The 18416-nt window shown below is 46.9% G+C and overlaps 2 protein-coding genes across 2 annotated transcripts in view; both read right to left on the reverse strand.

Annotated features, from left to right (window-relative positions):
- Positions 1 to 1954: 1954 nt before the first annotated feature.
- Positions 1955 to 3770, reverse strand: LOC101169183 (relaxin-3 receptor 1-like). Its single transcript, XM_004066960.4, has one exon. The coding sequence runs from the start codon at positions 3405 to 3407 to the stop codon at positions 2421 to 2423; it is 987 nt and encodes a 328-aa protein (XP_004067008.1). The 5' UTR covers positions 3408 to 3770; the 3' UTR covers positions 1955 to 2420.
- An 819-nt stretch (positions 3771 to 4589) lies between these two features.
- The window catches only part of LOC101169428 (E3 SUMO-protein ligase PIAS1), an 80270-nt gene continuing 66443 nt past the window's right edge, over positions 4590 to 18416 (reverse strand). Inside the window, exons 12-13 of the mRNA XM_023953063.1 lie at positions 17853 to 17893; positions 4590 to 10234 (exon numbers count right to left, since the gene is read on the reverse strand). Of these exons, the coding sequence (XP_023808831.1) occupies positions 9875 to 10234; positions 17853 to 17893 (401 nt within the window). The 3' untranslated portion in view covers positions 4590 to 9874. The remainder of the gene's footprint in view (positions 10235 to 17852; positions 17894 to 18416) is intronic.

Raw genomic sequence — 18416 nt, forward strand, 5'->3', positions numbered from 1 at the left:
TTGCCAAGAAAAACCTTTTTTTAAATTTTGCAGTTTGTTTTAAAAGTTACCTTTTCATCGACTCCAGGTAACCAAAATATATATGTTATGGAGATAAAACCAACAGAAAACCCTTTTTTAATGATTTTGTCCCGTGCAGTTCTGACCAGGATGGCTGAGGAGAGAGGGGGGGGGTCTGAGCAGCCAGTGAGGGTAAGTAAATAGCTGCTCCTGGCTTTAATTTCCTTTATAATAAAACGTTTTTTCATTTGTTTACTTTGAATGGAAGCTCCCTTCAGATGTGTTTTCTTAGTCTTCACCTGGATGCTTTTACAAACTATTGGACATGAGAAAAAATTAACAATGTGAATCATTTTGAAGTGGCTGGGAAGTTTGTTTGCAGATTTACAAAACAGGAACTGAAATCACAGCAAAATTCTTTTTTAAAAATCCAAACACAAGGTTTAACATCTTAGATTTCATTAGCAAACAATAAAAAAACAAAAGATAATTTGCACGAAAAGGATGAAACATATTTTTTTCCTGCTGCAGACGCCTTTTATGCGCCTCAGTGGATCTGCTGCTGAAAGCTCAGGCATCGGGGTTCATCTTCAGGAGAAAATCAAACATGCTGTCAGACAGAAGCGATTTTGCTCACATGCTCCTGGTTCCCCACAACCATGACACATCTGCACGCAGCTCAAGCAAAAATAAAACATCTTATCACAATCAAATTAGACTCTTTTGCAGTGACTCACTCCCTCCAGCCCACTGTTGCTCATTATAGAGAAACTTGGCTTTGTGCAAAGCTGTCAGTCAAAGGCACCACACCTTCTCTTTGATTCCAACTTTGTGCTTCTCTCATCAAAATTAACACTAGAAAATGCAAATTTTCTATAGAATTGATGTCACAAAACAAGACATTTGCAAGAGGAGGACAATATGTGGATAATTAAAAAATTGGTAAGACTTTTCATCAAAAGTCTGACAGATTGTTTTAAATACTAAATGCGGTCACCACTGGTAAAAGGTTCCATTCCCAACTCAAAATCTGAAATAGTTTAACATCTTGTGGTGAGACTTTGCAGCATCCATGGATACAGGCTCACATCAGTGGGTGGAACTCATTTATCCTCCCCCACGTGTGCCTCCCAGGCAGCCTGTAAAAAATTAAAAAACAAAAACAAACAGAAAACCTACTTAGGAACAAATGAAAGGGAGCACAGTTTCCAGCAGGTCAGATTAGCTGCTGCTCCCTGCAGCCTGTGACAGTTTGTGTTGGTGAAAATTCAAATCCTGACCCAGCAAAAGCACATTTGGTTTTAATTGAATATGTTTTTTTCTGTCACTATTTTTTTTTCTGTTTGACTTTCAGGTTAAATTGCTCCTCGTTTTGCCATTTGCATTCTACTCCAGCTTGGCCTCACATATCATTTCAGATGGTTTGTTCTTAGTTAAAATCTTGTCAGTTAGACTTTTTTTTTTTTTTTTTTTTTTTTTTTTTTTTTTTTTTTAACTTGTCCTGTCCAACAGCTAGGCAAACAGATGAGAGCTGAGGGCCTCTTGTGTTGGACATATTTTATTCTAACAGTTAGAATAAAGACTTTGTCCCTGAAAGGACAACATGCTCTCAGACGTTTGGCTCTATGTTTTCCTGATTTAACTTCTTCACTTCGTTAAAATTTATTTTTTATTAAGAAGATAGAAGACAGATCAATAATTGGTGCATAAATTCAAATTTAGCTCAGACAGCACTAACAGCCATTAGGTTTCCTGACCGTTTTAACCGTGTTCACTTGTGTGTGCGGCTCTCTGCCAGCATTGCTTATGTTGCCACTATTTTTCCTCTGCTGGGTGGCGCTGGAGGGCTCTCGGTGCGCATAACAGACTGTTTCCTCTGCGCCTGCATGGCTGAAAGTTAAGACCTGCAGAATACACACATCTCTGATGCGTTTGCATGCCCTTCATTCTTCTTTTTTTTTGGACGTGAAACATTGCGTATCAATGCATGAGACTCGTTTAACATGACAATGATTGTCCACTATAACCAACAGCTTTTGTATATTTACAGCAAACATTTGACGTTTTCCGTTGCTACATTCAGTATTATTTCCATGAATCCCGGATTTTCTTTGGTGGTTAAGCGTCCTCCTGCAGAACGCAGCTGCTCGCGTCTCATCATTAACAGCAGAAGGTGATAGTGACGCGCAATGGCGCGCGGTCTGTGGAGTCCACTAATGAGACATTGTGTTGTTTTTTTTAACAAGAACGCTTATTTGTTTGATATTGGAACAGAGCAATCGTGAAAGCGCGCAGTGATTTAAGAATCCATGGAGCATCCGTGTCCACGGGTGCAGTGCGCTTCAGCTGTGCGCATCCGGCGCGTCCTGGCCACGGTTTGTCCACGCATTACGCGCTTGCCTGACACTCGCTCCGTAACATCATCCTCTGTAAATCATCCCCCGAAGTTTGTCTCTGAACTCCTTCCTCATGAGGCAGTAGATGACGGGGTTCAGGCAGCTGTTAGTGTGCGCCAGACACACGGTCACCGGGAACACGTAGGTGTGGACGATGTAGTAACTTTTATCCCAGTGTGCGGCGTTTAGTTTGACCAGCACACTCCAGAAGGTGATGGCGTGGTTGGGCATCCAGCACACGAAGAAGGACAACACAACGATGGTGACAGACTTGGTGACCTGGGACATGCGTTTGGGGTTGCTGGTTTTCATGCTGCGCTTGTGGATGAAGCGCAGCAGCATGAAGTAGCTGATGGACACGATGACCATGGGCAGCACGAAGCCCACAGTTATTTTCTGGATGTGATAAAGCGCCAGCCAGTACTGTCCACCGGGGAAGCGCAGCAGGCACAGCTTCTCTCCTGTCACGTTGGTCACTGCGGAGAAAATCGAGGTCGGCGCGGTCGCCAGAGTCGCCAGAGTCCAGATGAGAGCGCAGACCCACTTGGCGGAGCAGGACTTGTGCGCTGTTCTGTTCTTCAGAGCCGACGCCACAGACCAGTAGCGCGTCACGCTCATGGCAGTGAGGAAGAAGACGCTGGCGTACATGTTCATCACGGTGACCGACAGGATGATCTTGCACATGGCGTCTCCAAAGGGCCAGCTGAAGTCCATCACGGTGTCCACGGCCCAGAAGGGCAGCGTGAGCACAAACTGCAGGTCCGTCACGGCCAGGTTGAGCACGAAGAAGTTTACCCCCGACTTCCTCCTGTCCTGTTTCACTCTGATGAAGAAGAGGACCAACAGATTGCCCACCAGCCCAGCGGCGCACACCACGGAGTAAACGATGCAGATGAGGAACCTGAGAGCAGGACTCCCGTCTGCGGTCACGTCGATGTCCTCCAGGTTGCTGAAGAGGTCCAGCTCCGCCTGAGACATGTTGGCGCGGACGCTCTCATTGCCCTGACTCATGTCAGCTGAGGGTCTCGGTTCTTCCAGATGCCAGTCTGCTGATCATACCGGAGAGCCCGGTTTATGTCCAAACGGCTCCTGAAGTGATGCCATCCCAGCTCCTGTGCCTGCGTCCACCCCACCCACTCCCGAGCCGCCTCTACTGCTCTCCAAAGCGCATCACAGCTGGCATCCACCCTCCACCCCTCTTTCAATCAGCTTGTGGGTGTGGTTAATGGAGCAGAGCTTAAATACTCCCATCACTCTTGCGCGTAAAGATGCGCACCGTCATAATAAAAGGAATCAAAGCTCGAATATAATTGCGCTGCGGTGTGAAGAGATGGCAAGATTAAGACTCCAGGGGACTTAACCTCAGGGGCCCATTTCTCACAACATTCGTAGAGTTTATATTTACTTAAAAAACGATTTAAGACATGGATCTAAACAAAAATGTTACAAATGTATGAAAAAAACTAACGAAAAACACTCTAAACAACACAATAAAAGCAGGAGTTTAAATTAATGTCATTTATAATGACAGTTTATAATTCTGTAACTGTTTCTAAAAACTTAGAGTTTCCTAAAACATCTGGTTTATATGTTTAAATCCGGCATGATGTGGGGCCTTTAGAGTCAAGGGATGATCCCATTTTAGGGTACATCCAGGCCAGGTTTAGGGGCCAAAAACCAATTAGAGCGGGACTTCGAGCCTTTTAGACTGGAAAAGTTTAACATACCTAAAAATGAAACAAGCATCCAAAATAATGTGAACAAAAATCCTAATGATGTAAAAATGATCTAAATATGCAAATAAATAAATAAATAATAATGTAAGAATAAACAAACTTATGTAAAAAAGACCTACTGCCCAAAAATCTGTTTACACCAAAAAAGGAAATACAAATGCCAAAAAGATCAAAATAATCCCCAAAAAATACCTCATAATTCCAAAAAACTATCTAATAATGGCAAAAAGACCTAATAATGCCATTAAAAATCTAATAATCCCAATAAAATGACGTACTAGCTGAGATCTACTAGTAATAATATCTAAGAAATGACCTAATAATCATAATAAAAAAAAAAGAGTGGAAACGTTTGGTCAAGTAACTCACTGCTGCCCCCTAGTGCTCAGTTTTAAGCACAGTACTAAGAAAAACTGTCAAATCAGCTGTTAACATTCAAATAAGGTGGACACCAGCATTTATGTAGCAGAATGCATTTTATTACATCTACTTTTCTACATAAACAGGGAACATTCAATAAGTAAACAATTTCTTTCAATGCAGGTAATAAATATTTTTTCCACCTGGTTCTTTATACAAACTGACATGAGTCTACTGTACATCGTCTGCTCCTGTCCTCCTCGAAAAGCCTTTATTTGTCAATGATTTTCTCAGTTTGGAGCTTTGAAACGAATCCTGTGAATAAGGCAGTGATCCTTTCAGCTGTTAGAGAGACTAAGTGGCCACAGTCTTTTTTTTTTTTTAATAATACAACTTTCATTTTCTAAAAAAAATATATAAATTATTTGATTCTCTCACTCTGAACGGACACACGACAGCATACAAAAAGACACCAAACATCCACGTTTGAATGGAAAGTCTCTGTTTTCAGGTTTACAGGACAGAAAACACACAAATTTCCCTTTTGTTTCAGCCAGACCTTTTCAGGTTCCCAATAAAGCTCATGTGTCGTCTTTCCAAATAAAACTAATGAACCAGGAGGGAGAGAAGACACAGGAATGGAGGAGAATTTGACTTTTTTTTTGGTTTTCCCATTCTTGTTTGTCGAGCGCCTCAACAGCAACACATTCAACACTGTCTGACCTCGCACGGCACGTGCTTCCTTCTCTTCAGCTGCATGACATGTGAGGAGGAGGAGGAGGAAGGAATAAATGAAAATCACAATGCAAAGCAGTTCCAGACACCGCAGCATCAAGGATCGAAGGAAGTCGACAGTGAAGCAGACAGGAACGACACACAGCTGCCCATGAGTGGATTCTGTTGGATGTGAAGTTTGGATGCTGATCTCTGATTAAATAAGCATTAAAAAGCTAAAAGCCGTACATGCTAAAACCTTATTCATTTCACCTTTTATTGCTGATCTACGGTGGCCCTGAAGTGCAAATCACATCAAGAAATCACTCGAAGCAAAAGCATATCAAACATCACGTCCTCAATTAAAGAAAAAATAAACATTACATTTTAGAATCCAAAACACACAAAAAAATAAGATGAAATAAAAAAGAAAACATTTCAGAAAACTAAAGTATTTTCCAGAAAAAAAATAAAGAAATTGTTAAAAAGAAATGAAACACAGTCACTGATTGAATGATGACTTCTCAACCAAAACCTTTTTGGTCTGCAGCCATACTGGATATGCTAATCATAAAACTTTATTAGTATGAGGGCATTTGACAAACTCAAACCTCAAAAATCAGACGTTATCATCCAAGCAGTGATGTCTCATTGTTCCACCTTTTCTGGCTTTTTTTAGTATTTCATTTTGATTTTCCAAAATTACTTTTGCTTTTTCCAAAATGTTAAATTTTAAAATTTTCCTTTTTTTTTTAGAATTGTGTTTTGGTTTCTGGAATTCTGCTTTGATTTCTAAATTGTAATGTTGTTTTTCTTTATTTTCTTTGCAGTTTTATTTGTTGCAATATTTAATGTGCTTTTGCATGGAGGGATTTGCCTTTAGGGCCACCGTACTGCTCCCTGTCGGGGAAGCTTGCTGTGCCACAGTTCTCATTAGCTTGTGTGATGTCCTGACACTTATCTGTGAGCAGCGTGGCGTTCAGTTTACACTCATCCTGTGCTCTTTGCAGAGACGAAGGGAGGCTAGGACAGCGGACCACGGTCTTCTCCTTCACCCCCCAAAGGCTCTGGGTGGGGCTAGGGTCTGAACGGCGAGGACTTTTCATGCTTCCTCAACCACAGCTTCACACTTTGAGTCCAAGCGGACCTGACAGGAACATCTCTGAACGTGTCTGGAGGAAAATGAAGAGATCTGCAGCTGGAAAAAGGAAACCGTTCCTATAAAATCAGGTCAATTGAAGTTTTGTGGGGCGGGCCAAGTTTAAAATCAAACATTTTACATTTTTCTTTCAATCAAATCTGTTAAAAGCTAAATATTTAAACCTGTATAATCACTTTTTACATTTTTATTTATAGTGGCGTCCAAAGCGATCGGTTCTGCTGCTATTAGTATTACAGTCCTGATCAAAATCTCAAGACCAATTAAGGAATTGCATGAATTTGCATTTTGCATGGCTGGATTTGAACCAGGTTCTAAGTAGAGCTTCAAAACGCGTAAGTAAGCGATGGGAGCAAGAGGCCAAACACTAAGCAGACAATAGAATTGAAACAACAAGTTAACTGAAATGGGCTGTTTATCAGCTGATCAAATGTTTAGAGAAAAAAACTCTGTTAGGTCCTCAAAGATGGGGAAGAGGGCTTCATGAAGGCTTCCACTGGAACTGATTTCCAATTTTGTAAACGTCGCCAAATGTTCTCAATTGGATCTAAATCAGGAGAATATTTAGAACTGTCCAATAGAGTGACGCAGTCATCACCACACAGACGAGAGGCCTCAGGCACGAGGCATGCCCCCCCCTGCAACATCTCCACATAGCCAGCTGTGGTTTGACCCCCTTACACAACATTGTTCCAGTGAAGCAAACGCACCCCATACCATGATGGTTCCTCCTCCACTAGAAAACATTTCAGGTGGGATCTCTTGGTCATGACAGTAATGGTGGAAGCCATCAGGACCGTAAAGGTTACATTTGATCTCATCAGAGAAGAGAACTTGGTGTTTCCCTTGCAAAGTCCAACCAGGTAGTTTTGTGGCTTTGAAGACGCTGCTTGTGTTTGAAGCCCTCCTCCTGCAGGAGCGGTCTGATCGTTACCTGGCAACAGTCGGCACCAGTGATGGCTTTAATTTGGGTCGAGGACCGTCACGTGTCTTGGTGAACAGCCCATTGGATCCTCACATCAGTGCCAGTCATTTATTTTTGGGGTCTGCCACTTGACTTTTTTGTTCAGTAACCCTCAGAATCTTTTGAAAAACTCAAAACTATTGTTTCACTGCGTCCAACCTCAGCAGCGAAGGTTGGTGGTGAGAGGCCGTGTTTATGCAGCTCAACGATCCTGCAAGATTCACAGAAATGAAGCTTTTCTGCCTTTGCCATCAAGAGACCTAAACAGGATGATTACTTATTAGAAAATCCTATGTCAAATGTTAATTTTGGTAAAACTTCTGGTTCTTAAAGTTTGTGGGCTCAAACTTTTGATCAGCTGATGAACAGCCCAGTTCATTTAAATGGCAGCTGATCAATGTGGACAGTGACAATAAAGGCTTATCTTATCTAAAACATATTTGTCTTCTTGCTCCTTTTTTATTCTTTTTTGTTTTTTTTAGTTTTGAAGCTCTATTTAGAATCTTGTCAAGGTCCAGCTGGTAAGAATGCAAATTCTTGCATTCTCTTAACTGGTTTAAAGATTTTGATCAGGACTGTTTTTGTGCTGAAACTCAGGATGAAAGCTGACGTTCATCGGCAGAGAGCGAGAGCAGAGCCGATACCCCCAGCAGGTTGCCTAAAGATGATGTCAGCAACATCTGCTAACAGCACAGATCTGCATCGCTCTCTGTGTTCCGAAGCTCCTAAGACATCGTCAAACCTACGAAGGAACGTCAACGTTGAGGAGTAATTTCTTTGAGGCCTACAGGGAAGCTCTGAAGTTCTGGGGGGTTTTTTTGGATCCGAAGGCAACAGCTTCCTCGAAAGTCCTGAAGAAATCATTCAAATAACATGAAAGTCCAAAGCTCCCAAATGACAGCGACTCAACAAAGTCATACAGACACACAAAAATAAATACAATACTGTACAGAACTGGAAATACCTTACTTCTTTGTGGCGGAGGATGGAGTGAGATGGAGCTGGCTCCCAAGAGGGAATAATAAACTTACTAACGGAAGAAAGAGTGTTTGGGAGGTGGGGGGTGAACGGGACGGGGGGGGAGCTGCTGTCAGAAGTGATTAAGCCATCGCGGATGTGATAATTGGGCAGTGGAGTGTGCTGCAGGTTTCTGGAAGGGACTGGCACATGGAGGGGCCAGATGATAGCAGCGGGTGGGCCGTTCAAGGACACATGGAAGATGCAACACAGTTCCCTTTGACTATAAACCCAAGCACGATACATTCATGAAACCTGGGAGTCGGAGGCGCTCCTCGCTTTGAGGCGGGACGTGCCTTTTGGAAAAACAGGCCTGCATGCTGGCAGCCACTGAGCGGCGTGCTTCTCCTACAGTGTGTGTGTGGGGGGAAAAACCTGGGCTGTAGAGGTCGGGGGGCCAAGCATTTAAGACGATAAAATGACATTTCCCAAACAGACACGCACATGGACAGGCACTAGTATGAACTTGGTCACATGCCGTCGCGCCGCCCGTGCTTTTAAAAGGTCTGACGCTGCTACAACAGCTTCACTGGAATTCCTGCTTTAACAGTCAGCTAAGGAGCCGAGACAGAAGGGGACAGAGCGTCCCACCAGGAACACACCGAGACCCACTACAAACACTGGCACGTTGATGCGACTGCACTCCCACCACTGGGATCCTTTTCCTAAGTACCTACTGTTTTTTTGTTTTGTTTTTGGCATTGTGCAAAAGAAACAACAACAAAAAACAACCCTCCCAGCTCAAAGATCTAAACTGGCAAGTATAAATAGTCTCTAAATGCTTTCTGCTGGCAGAGGAGTTCCAATGACACACTAGAAAAGGCTAGCTTGCACCCGCACACTCCCGCAGCGTTAACCTGAAGGTCAAAGGGAATGCATATATAACTGTTTAAATATCATACATAATTTAAAAGGAACACAAAATCACACCATAAAACTGTAAAGTTATTGTCTGAAGGAAAAAAAAAAAAGAGTTTGGAAAAGAGAATGGAAGTTCACGTCGGAGAAAAGGACAAAAACATGGCAACAGGCGTTTCTATAAGCTCCAGCCGAGGAAGAGACTCTTCATTCCTCCACTTCCAAACGGAGATCCAAGCAGCTCACTACACCGACCGTGTTCGGGTTGAACATACAAAAGTAAAAGAGGAAAATAGATTTTGTTCTTTGTACATGGTGCCACACCTTTCCCATTCCTTTTTGTTTAAAAAACTTCCAACGTGGTGTTTCGTTTTCTCAGGTAGCATCTTTGCCGTTTGTGCCGGGCTGGCTGCAGAACAACAGAAATCAGGAGTTCATGCGTTTCTGACCTGCAGCAGCTGCATCAACACTCCGTCCACAGCTGACCTCTTAAAGTGACAACATCCTGTTTCAGAACTTGTGCCCTCCCTTTAAGCAGCTGAGTCCTGGCATGAGCCCACCCATCGGTCTGCTCTGTTGGGGGTCAGTCTAGTTTCTGCAGTCAGCTTGTGAATGGGTTGGTTACTGCATTGAAGCTGGGGCCCAGACTCTTGCTTTTACCCCTCTGGGGTCAGTCCAGCGATATAACGTCAGGTATCCCACTGTAAATAGCTGCCACTGCGTCAGTGCCGCTCCGGCTGGCCACCACCCCGGGGTGTGTGTGTGAGGAGTGTGAGCCCGTGAGGGAGGACGAGTGCGTGGAGTGAGTGTCCCGGAGGCTGCTGGACGAGACCAGGCTACTGCTGCTGCCAGAGCTGCTCGCCCCGTTGCTGGGTGCCGTTAGCGAGGCGGCGGGGGACGCTCCTGATTGGTTGAGGTACAGCTGGGTGGCGGAGGAGGAGGAGTTGTAGGGCAGGAAGCGGTTGAAGAGCAGCTCGTGGTCATCTGAGGCCGAGGCCGCGGCTGCTGTTGCCATAACCATGTTGTAATGCTGCGGGGAGGAGGACAAGCCACAAGTGGGTGAGGTCGCTCAGCACAGATGAAGACGTCAACATGAAACGCATGGTTTAAGTCTGAACTTTATTCACCTAAAGCTACGTACACACCGGGCACGTCAAGTGTGTTAAAGAACGCGATGAACACGGGTTCTTGAACACACTTTCAGTGTTCAAACTGGACTGTCACTACCCGATAAAACGCATGTACTCAGAGTAGAAGGAGGCTTGGTGTGAAGTGTCAAAGAGGTGCAAATCTGGTCAATCTTTCTCCAGACTTTTTCTTTCACAGCTCTATTGTAGTCTATAAAAGACCTGGTGTCACATCATTCTGACTGGGCACAAACCGCAATTATTCATTTCTCCTCCATGATCAATTTCAAACGGCCGGCACTTCCAATGTTTGAAAAGGACGCTATTCATAGATCACTACCCAATCCAAGTCCCTAATTGGTCAAAGTTCAACAAGAACGCCTTAGTGAAATAATGAACAGATGAGTGTTACATGGAGGTTTGGCCACTAGGCGGAGCTCGTGCTATAGCATTGCACTTTATTCCAGAAGATTTGAGCAAAGGTTACTTTAAAAAAAAAAAGTTTCCTTCAAAGACTTTGGAAAATTCATGCCTGTGAGTAAATAAAGCTGCTCAGTTAGTCAGCAATGTCTGTTCAAGTCGACCAAGCATTAGCATTAGCCGTCCTATGGGAAATTCCATTATGTGTTAGCATCAAGCTAGCAGAAGTTGGCTTTACTGCTGTTATGCGTTAGGTCACCGGAAAAGTAAAGGCATATAAGACCATTCTCTATTTTTATGGATCGATTATTGATCTATTAACCCTGGATCGATTCAGATCGATTGATCGATTTTATCAACCCACCCGTACTTTGAGGCTCCCACTGGGTTTTGGTCTGTAAGAAACCGGACTAAATGGCTGTTTAAGCCTTAAAGTTTGCAGCCACCTGTCCTATAACATAAAAAGAGCCTCTCTATGCTGTTGTTGGCTCGCTTTAGGCCTCTGTTCCTCTTCGCTTGGGTTATTTCAAAAAGTAACTGTATAATAAAGTGGGTATTGGGCCTTGCCAGCTTAATTCACATTTCTTTAGGCCTCTGAAGAGGTTCTTCAGCACAGAAGAAAAAAGTTACACACCCAGCTGGAGGCCTGTTACTAAGGGCTTTTTAGATTAGCTCGTTTTGATTCATTCAGACCTGAATTTGTCTCTCCCCCCCCCCCCCCCCCCCATTTTGGAGCAAGAAATCCTCTCATTGACCCTTAATTGACCTCTTAAGACCCGGCATCCACAAGCGTGGACATCCCTTTTTGGGTTCTATTACCGTACTACAGTACAGTAAGTACTTACTTACTTACTTACTTAAGGGTGACTATGTGTGTAGAGGGTTAGCTCAAATACTAGCTGGGGTATGAAGAGATTGATGTCATTTACTTTTAAAGCTCACAGTGTGATCCAAAACCAGATCCAGATCCATGACATTGTCAGAAGTTTCCACCTCTCGCTGATTTGTAAATCCAGGGATTTTGAAAACATTTCAGTTTGTCAAAAATCACACAAAGATCAGCTGAGTTTGTTTACTTAAAGGCCGTGATTCAAACACTTGACTCTATAAGAAAAAGTAACTGACCTTAGACGTAATAACTGGTTGTGCCACACTTGGAGACAGAGCTTGTAATCAAGTATTTGTGATTGGTGGCAAAGAGCATCTTAATGCATGTGGAGAAATATTAACTGAGTCTTTGTAGAATTACAGTAATTTGGTCACAACGGAAGCTTTTCTCACATGAAGGGTCTATTTAAGGTCTTTATCTAGCATCTCAAACTGGTTCTTAGCTTAGAGATAGACTTGCTGTTATGTTTGGATCAAAGTTCTCCGGTGAAACCCAAGTGCTTTTGAGTTTGACTTAATGAACCGATGGACAGGCGGACCGTCTCCCCTCAGAGCTCCATCGGTTCTGAGGTTTAAAACCGCTTTATTTTCCTTTATGAGTGAAAAACGTAGTTTTACTCAGAATCTCTCAAATCTTTGCGTGGTAATGCATGTTGAATGATCTTAACCGCATAGGTGTGACAAACTGTAGACTTAGCTGATAGCTTTGTGTGGCTCCTTTTCAGTCATTGTGTTTCCTTTCCAGCTCTTAAAAACTTAAGACGACACAGGATTGACTTTGATAGATTTATACATCTGTGCTTGTCCATGTTTGTCCAGTCTCTTCAGTGAAGACACTGAGGTTAGACTCGGTGCGCAGAGGAACAAAACCCTGGTTGAAGTTCCGTGTGAGCGGCACATTCATTAGCATTCATCCTCGCTGTCAGGTTCTGGGCCAGGGCGGTTGTTGGGTTTTGTTTTGACACTTCCGGTTTGGTTGTTTTCTTCTGCTCGTTTGTTCTGTCTTTACCTTATTGGTCTCACCTGTTGCTGAATCACCTGGAGGGTATTTAGCCTGCACTGATCCTGTCCCTGTCACGGGATCGTTTTGGATTGTTGTTCCGATCGTGAGGAATATTAAACCTACGATTTGACTACGAGTCCCTGCGTCTGCGCCTGTGTCCTCAACTACGAGTTTCCTGACATTACGATCCCGTCGCCATGGACCCAGCAGACGCGGACAGTTCGCGTTCAGATTTCTCCAACCAGGAGAGAGTGCTCCGCCAGCAGGAGGAGCAGATGAACTACTTACGGAGGGGTACGCTGGAGATGGCCAACCGCCAGGAGCAGCAGCTGATTGCGATAGGGGGTCGCATCGATCAGCTGGCGCAACAGCTCCAGCAGCCGTCGCCGGTGCAGCCGTCCTCCTCCGCATCCGCCCCGATGGCTGCTAGCCAGACGTCCTTCGCTCCTACGGTTCCGCTGGCTCGACCGGAAAGGTTCTCCGGTGCGTCGGGGGACTGCCGGGCGTTCATTACCCAGTGCGAGCTGCACTTCGAGCTGCAAGCGGCCGCCTATCCCACGGATCGCGCAAAGGTGGCGTTTATCGTTTCACATCTTACCGACAGAGCCGCCGCTTGGGCCACGGCGGAGTGGCAGCGCGGGTCCGCCTCCTGCGCTTCGCTCCCGGCTTTCCTGGAGGCGTTCACCCAGGTTTTCCAACATACGAGGCCGGGTAGGGAGGCTGCCCGGGCATTGATGCGGCTGCGCCAGGGGAGGCGCCGAGTGGCGGATTACGCCATTGACTTCCGGACTCTCGCGGCCGAGAGCGCATGGAATCCCTCGGCGCTTATTGACGCTTTCCTGGAGGGCCTGTCGGGGGAGCTGAAGGACCATCTCGCTCCGCTGGATCTGCCCGCCACTTTGGAGGGACTCATCGCCCTGGCAATCCGGATCGATAACCGGCTGCAGGACCGTCGGCGGGAGCGCCGCTCCGATTCATCCTCTCCAGGGGGAGGCGGTGGCGATCCGGCTCCACATCTTTCTGACATTTTTTCTGTTCCCATAGAAAACCCCACACTTCCGTTGGAGGAGCCTATGTGTTTGGGCCGTGGTCTCCTCTCTTCCTCCGAGCGGAAACGGCGGATGACGGCTGGTGAGTGCCTTTACTGCGGCAAGCGGGGTCATTTCTGCAATGACTGCCCAAAAGCCACCGCTCGTCATTAAGTGTGGGCACGTTGACGAGCGGAGGTTTGGCGCCCACCGGTTCTGATGCCAGAACCTGTTTGTTAGAAGGGCTTCTTCTGTTTCGGACTGGGGAGATTCCTATTCGGGCCTTATTGGATTCTGGTTCTGAGCAGAACCTCCTGGACGCCGAGCTGGCAAAACAGGCTGGGTTCCTGACCGAGACGTTGCCCCGCCCCTTGCAGGTGGTCTCCCTGAATGGTGCTTCTGTTGCCACTATCACTCAGGTAACGAAGCCCGTTCACCTTATTATTTCCGGCAACCACCATGAGTTAACTCGTTTCTTTATCTTTGACTCCCCCCATAACCCCGTTGTGTTGGGATTCCCCTGGTTATCTACTCACAATCCAGTAGTGGACTGGGCCACTAGTCGTGTTGTCGGTTGGAGTACTTACTGCCATAAGACCTGTTTGCGCTCGGCTCGACGTCCAGGGGCTGATCCCGCTGCCCCAGTTGGGCAGCCGCCCTCACCTGACCTCTCCGCTGTTCCGCCGGAGTACCATGACTTAGGGGGGGTGTTTTCTAAATGCCAGGCTCTCTCCTTGCCGCCGCACAGGCCCTATGACTGCGCCATTGAACTGCGGGCCGGCGCCCCTCTGCCTAAGGGCCGACTGTTCAATCTATCGAGGCCTGAGAGGGAGACCATGGAACAGTACGTGGCGGAGTCGTTGAAGGCGGGTCTCATCAGACCCTCCTCTTCCCCCCTGGGAGCTGGGTTTTTCTTTGTGGGCAAGAAGGACGGCTCCTTGCGGCCATGTATTGACTATAGGGGGCTGAACGCTATTACGGTTAAAAATCATTATCCTCTTCCCCTGATGAACTCGGCGTTCGAATCCCTGCAGGAGGCTAGGATTTTCACCAAGTTGGACTTGCGGAACGCCTACCACCTGGTGCGTATGAGGCAGGGTGATGAGTGGAAGACCGCATTCAACACCCCGCTGGGTCACTACGAGTATTTGGTGATGCCTTTTGGTCTGTCTAACGCCCCGGCTGTGTTCCAGGGCATGATAAATGATGTGCTCCGCGATTTTCTTCATCATTTTGTGTTTGTTTATCTAGACGACATTCTTATTTTTTCGCGGAACCCGGACGAACATCGGCGGCATGTTCGGCTGGTCCTCCAACGGTTGTTGGAGAATAAACTGTATGTCAAGGCCGAGAAGTGTGATTTCCACTCCTCTTGTGTTTCCTTTTTGGGGTTTGTCATTGCCGAGGGGGAGGTGCGACCTGATCCGGCCAAGGTGAGCGCAGTCGTGGAGTGGCCCGTTCCCACTAACCGGAAGCAGCTTCAACGTTTTTTGGGTTTTGCTAATTTCCTACGTAGATTCATTCGTAATTACAGTTCTGTCGCCTCACCTCTGACGGGTCTTACCTCCCTCTCCGTGCCTTTTCAGTGGACAGATGCTGCCGATGCTGCTTTCCAACGTTTGAAGTCCTTGTTTTCCACTGCGCCAGTGTTGATCCAACCCGACCCCTCCGGTCAGTTCGTAGTTGAAGTGGACGCCTCCGACACAGGGGTAGGGGCTGTGTTGTCCCTGCGCTCTGCTGCCGACGGTAAAATCCACCCCTGCGCCTTCTTTTCTCGGCGTCTTACCCCAACAGAGGCGAGGTATGACGTAGGGGACAAGGAGCTACTAGCTATTAAGCTGGCCCTGGAGGAATGGCGCCACTGGCTAGAGGGGGCGATTCAGCCGTTTGTGGTCTGGACGGATCACAAAAATCTGTCGTACATCCGGACCACAAAGCGGCTGAATCCTAGGCAAGCGCGGTGGTCCATGTTTTTCACCCGTTTTGATTTTCTGGTGTCATACCGCCCTGGTTCCAAGAACGTTAAGCCTGACGCCCTCTCTCGACAGCAGGAACCGGTTGTAGAGGACCGGGAGCCCACTACCGTGATCCCAGCTGACCGTGTTTTGGGTGCTGTTATCTGGCAACTGGAGAGGACTGTTAGGGAGGCTCACACCCGTGAGCCGGATCCTGGTGGAGGACCGCCCAATAGACTCTTTGTCCCCAGGTCTGTGCGGAGCCAGGTTCTCCAGTGGGGTCATGCCACACGTCTGACCTGCCACCCTGGGGTCTGCAGAACCGTCGCTTTTCTTCGTCGCCGGTTTTGGTGGCCCGGTCTGGCACAAGACACACGTGAATATGTTGCTGCGTGTTTGGTCTGCGCCCAAAACAAGGTCAGCAACCAACCGCCGGCTGGCTTCCTGCATCCCCTGCCTATCCCAAGTCGTCCATGGTCCCATATCGCCCTGGACTTCGTGACCGGTCTGCCCTCCTCGGCAGGCAGGACCGTGGTCATGACGGTGGTGGATCGGTTCTCCAAAGCAGCCCATTTCGTAGCCCTAAAGAAGCTGCCCTCTGCCGTGGAGACCGCCGCACTGGTCGTGGACCACGTGTTCAGGCTGCATGGCATCCCGATGGAGATGGTCTCAGATCGGGGTCCGCAGTTCGTGTCGCAGGTGTGGAAGGCTTTTTGCTCCGCGTTTGGCACTAAAGTCAGTCTCTCCTCAGGCTTCCACCCCCAGACTAACGGACAGGCCGAACGGACCAATCAGGATCTGGAGGTGGCCCTTCGATGCATCTGCTCACGCCACCAGACCTCCTGGAGCTCGTTCCTGCCGTGGGTTGAGTATGCCCATAACTCGTTGACTTCATCTGCTTCAGGCATGTCCCCGTTTGAATGTTCTCTGGGCTACCAACCCCCGCTATTCCCCGAGCAGGAGAAGGAGGTGGCCGTTCCCTCAGTCCAACACCTCTTTCGCAGATGCAGACTCATCTGGAGGGAGGCCCGTGCTGCCCTTCAACGCTCATCCGCAAACAACAAGCGGCTGGCTGACCGGCATCGGTTGCGAGCTCCCACCTATGTGCCGGGTCAGTCTGTCCTTTTGTCCACAGCCAATATCAAGTTGAGGACTGAGTCAAGGAAGCTGTCGCCTCGGTTCATCGGTCCGTTCGAGGTGGTGAAGGTGGTCAATCCTGTGGCGGTCCAGCTGCGTTTGCCACGGACAATGCGTGTCCACCCAGTTTTCCATGTGTCCCAGATCAAGCCCCTCTCCACGAGTAGCCTCCATCAGACCACTCCCCCGCCTCCCCCTCCTCGTGTCATCGACGGACACCCGACCTGGACGATCAGTCGCCTGATGGACGTCCGACGTCGGGGGCGGGGTCTTCAGTACCTCGTGGATTGGCGGGGTTACGGTCCTCAGGAGAGGTCCTGGGAGCCTGCCTCCTACGTCCTGGACCGGGACATGAAGCGGGATTTTCACCGCCGGCACCCTGACAAGCCTGGTGGTGCGCCCAGGGGCGCTCCTTGAGGATGGGGTACTGTCAGGTTCTGGGCCAGGGCGGTTGTTGGGTTTTGTTTTGACACTTCCGGTTTGGTTGTTTTCTTCTGCTCGTTTGTTCTGTCTTTACCTTATTGGTCTCACCTGTTGCTGAATCACCTGGAGGGTATTTAGCCTGCACTGATCCTGTCCCTGTCACGGGATCGTTTTGGATTGTTGTTCCGATCGTGAGGAATATTAAACCTACGATTTGACTACGAGTCCCTGCGTCTGCGCCTGTGTCCTCAACTACGAGTTTCCTGACACTCGCAGTATCAGCTCGCAGCAGAAATCTCAATGGCAGACGTGTCACAAATCAGCTTAATATGGCACCACTTAAGCCAGACGACACAATGCTTGATTCACAACAAAATGAAACTGTTGATAAATGGTGTGTTTTTTATGCCCTCCCCTCTCCCAAAAAGCTGTAGCTCATGAGGGACAGAACCAGCGCTGCTGCTGTGAAATCCTACAAAAACACCAAGCTCATTTTCTTTGCTTACTTTATAGCTTCTTCTGAAAATGCAATTGTCTATCAGAAATGCTAAGGGAGACATTGTTTTGTAATTTGATGACCTTTGCAGCTGCTTCCTAAGCTTTCAGCATTTTTACGGCCTAATTTCATCAGAATATTCATGCAAAGGGTTTGGAATAGTGAGCTTACCTGATGATTGTCTACTTGAAGAAAAGAAAAGAAGTTCAGATCTGAAAACGAGACAAAAATACAGTTAGTGCTAAAGAAAACTGAGAATAATCATGATAACAGAGAAATTGTTTTAAAGACCAACACCGATAAAAACTGTGTTTTGGTTGTTTTTACCGTGTTCTTGTGGCATTTTTCTCCTGTCAGAGGACACATTTAAAAAAATGAAGCTCAAAATTGCATTTCTGAGTATTTCTTTACTCTAAGCTTTGTGAATCATCAGCAGATGAAATGAATGCAGTTTGAAAAAGATCCTAATCCGTTGGGCGGGCCACAAGCTCCCAGCTTCGCTCCATTCTGAGAACCCCCTGTAGACAAATACATCCATGTAGGTCTTTGTTTTCCTCGTCTGAGCTGGCATCTGGCTACAGCACCGGTAATGTAAACAGAGAGCTCTCAGCAACGGCGAGGGAAAGGTGGACAGGATTGCTGCTCCAACGGTCCAGCCGACCACTCATAAGCAAATTTCTAGTGAACTCCTGCTGCTCTGCAGAAACTATGTCCTAGTAAATGACAGACTTTTTT

The sequence above is a fragment of the Oryzias latipes genome, chromosome 3 (genome assembly GCF_002234675.1).
Source record: "Oryzias latipes chromosome 3, ASM223467v1".
Lineage (NCBI taxonomy): Eukaryota > Metazoa > Chordata > Actinopteri > Beloniformes > Adrianichthyidae > Oryzias > Oryzias latipes.

Coding starts and splice junctions, on each gene's coding strand:
- LOC101169183 (XM_004066960.4), bottom strand. CDS start 3,407: ATGAGTCAGGGCAATGAGAGCGTCCGCGCCAACATGTCTCAGGCGGAG.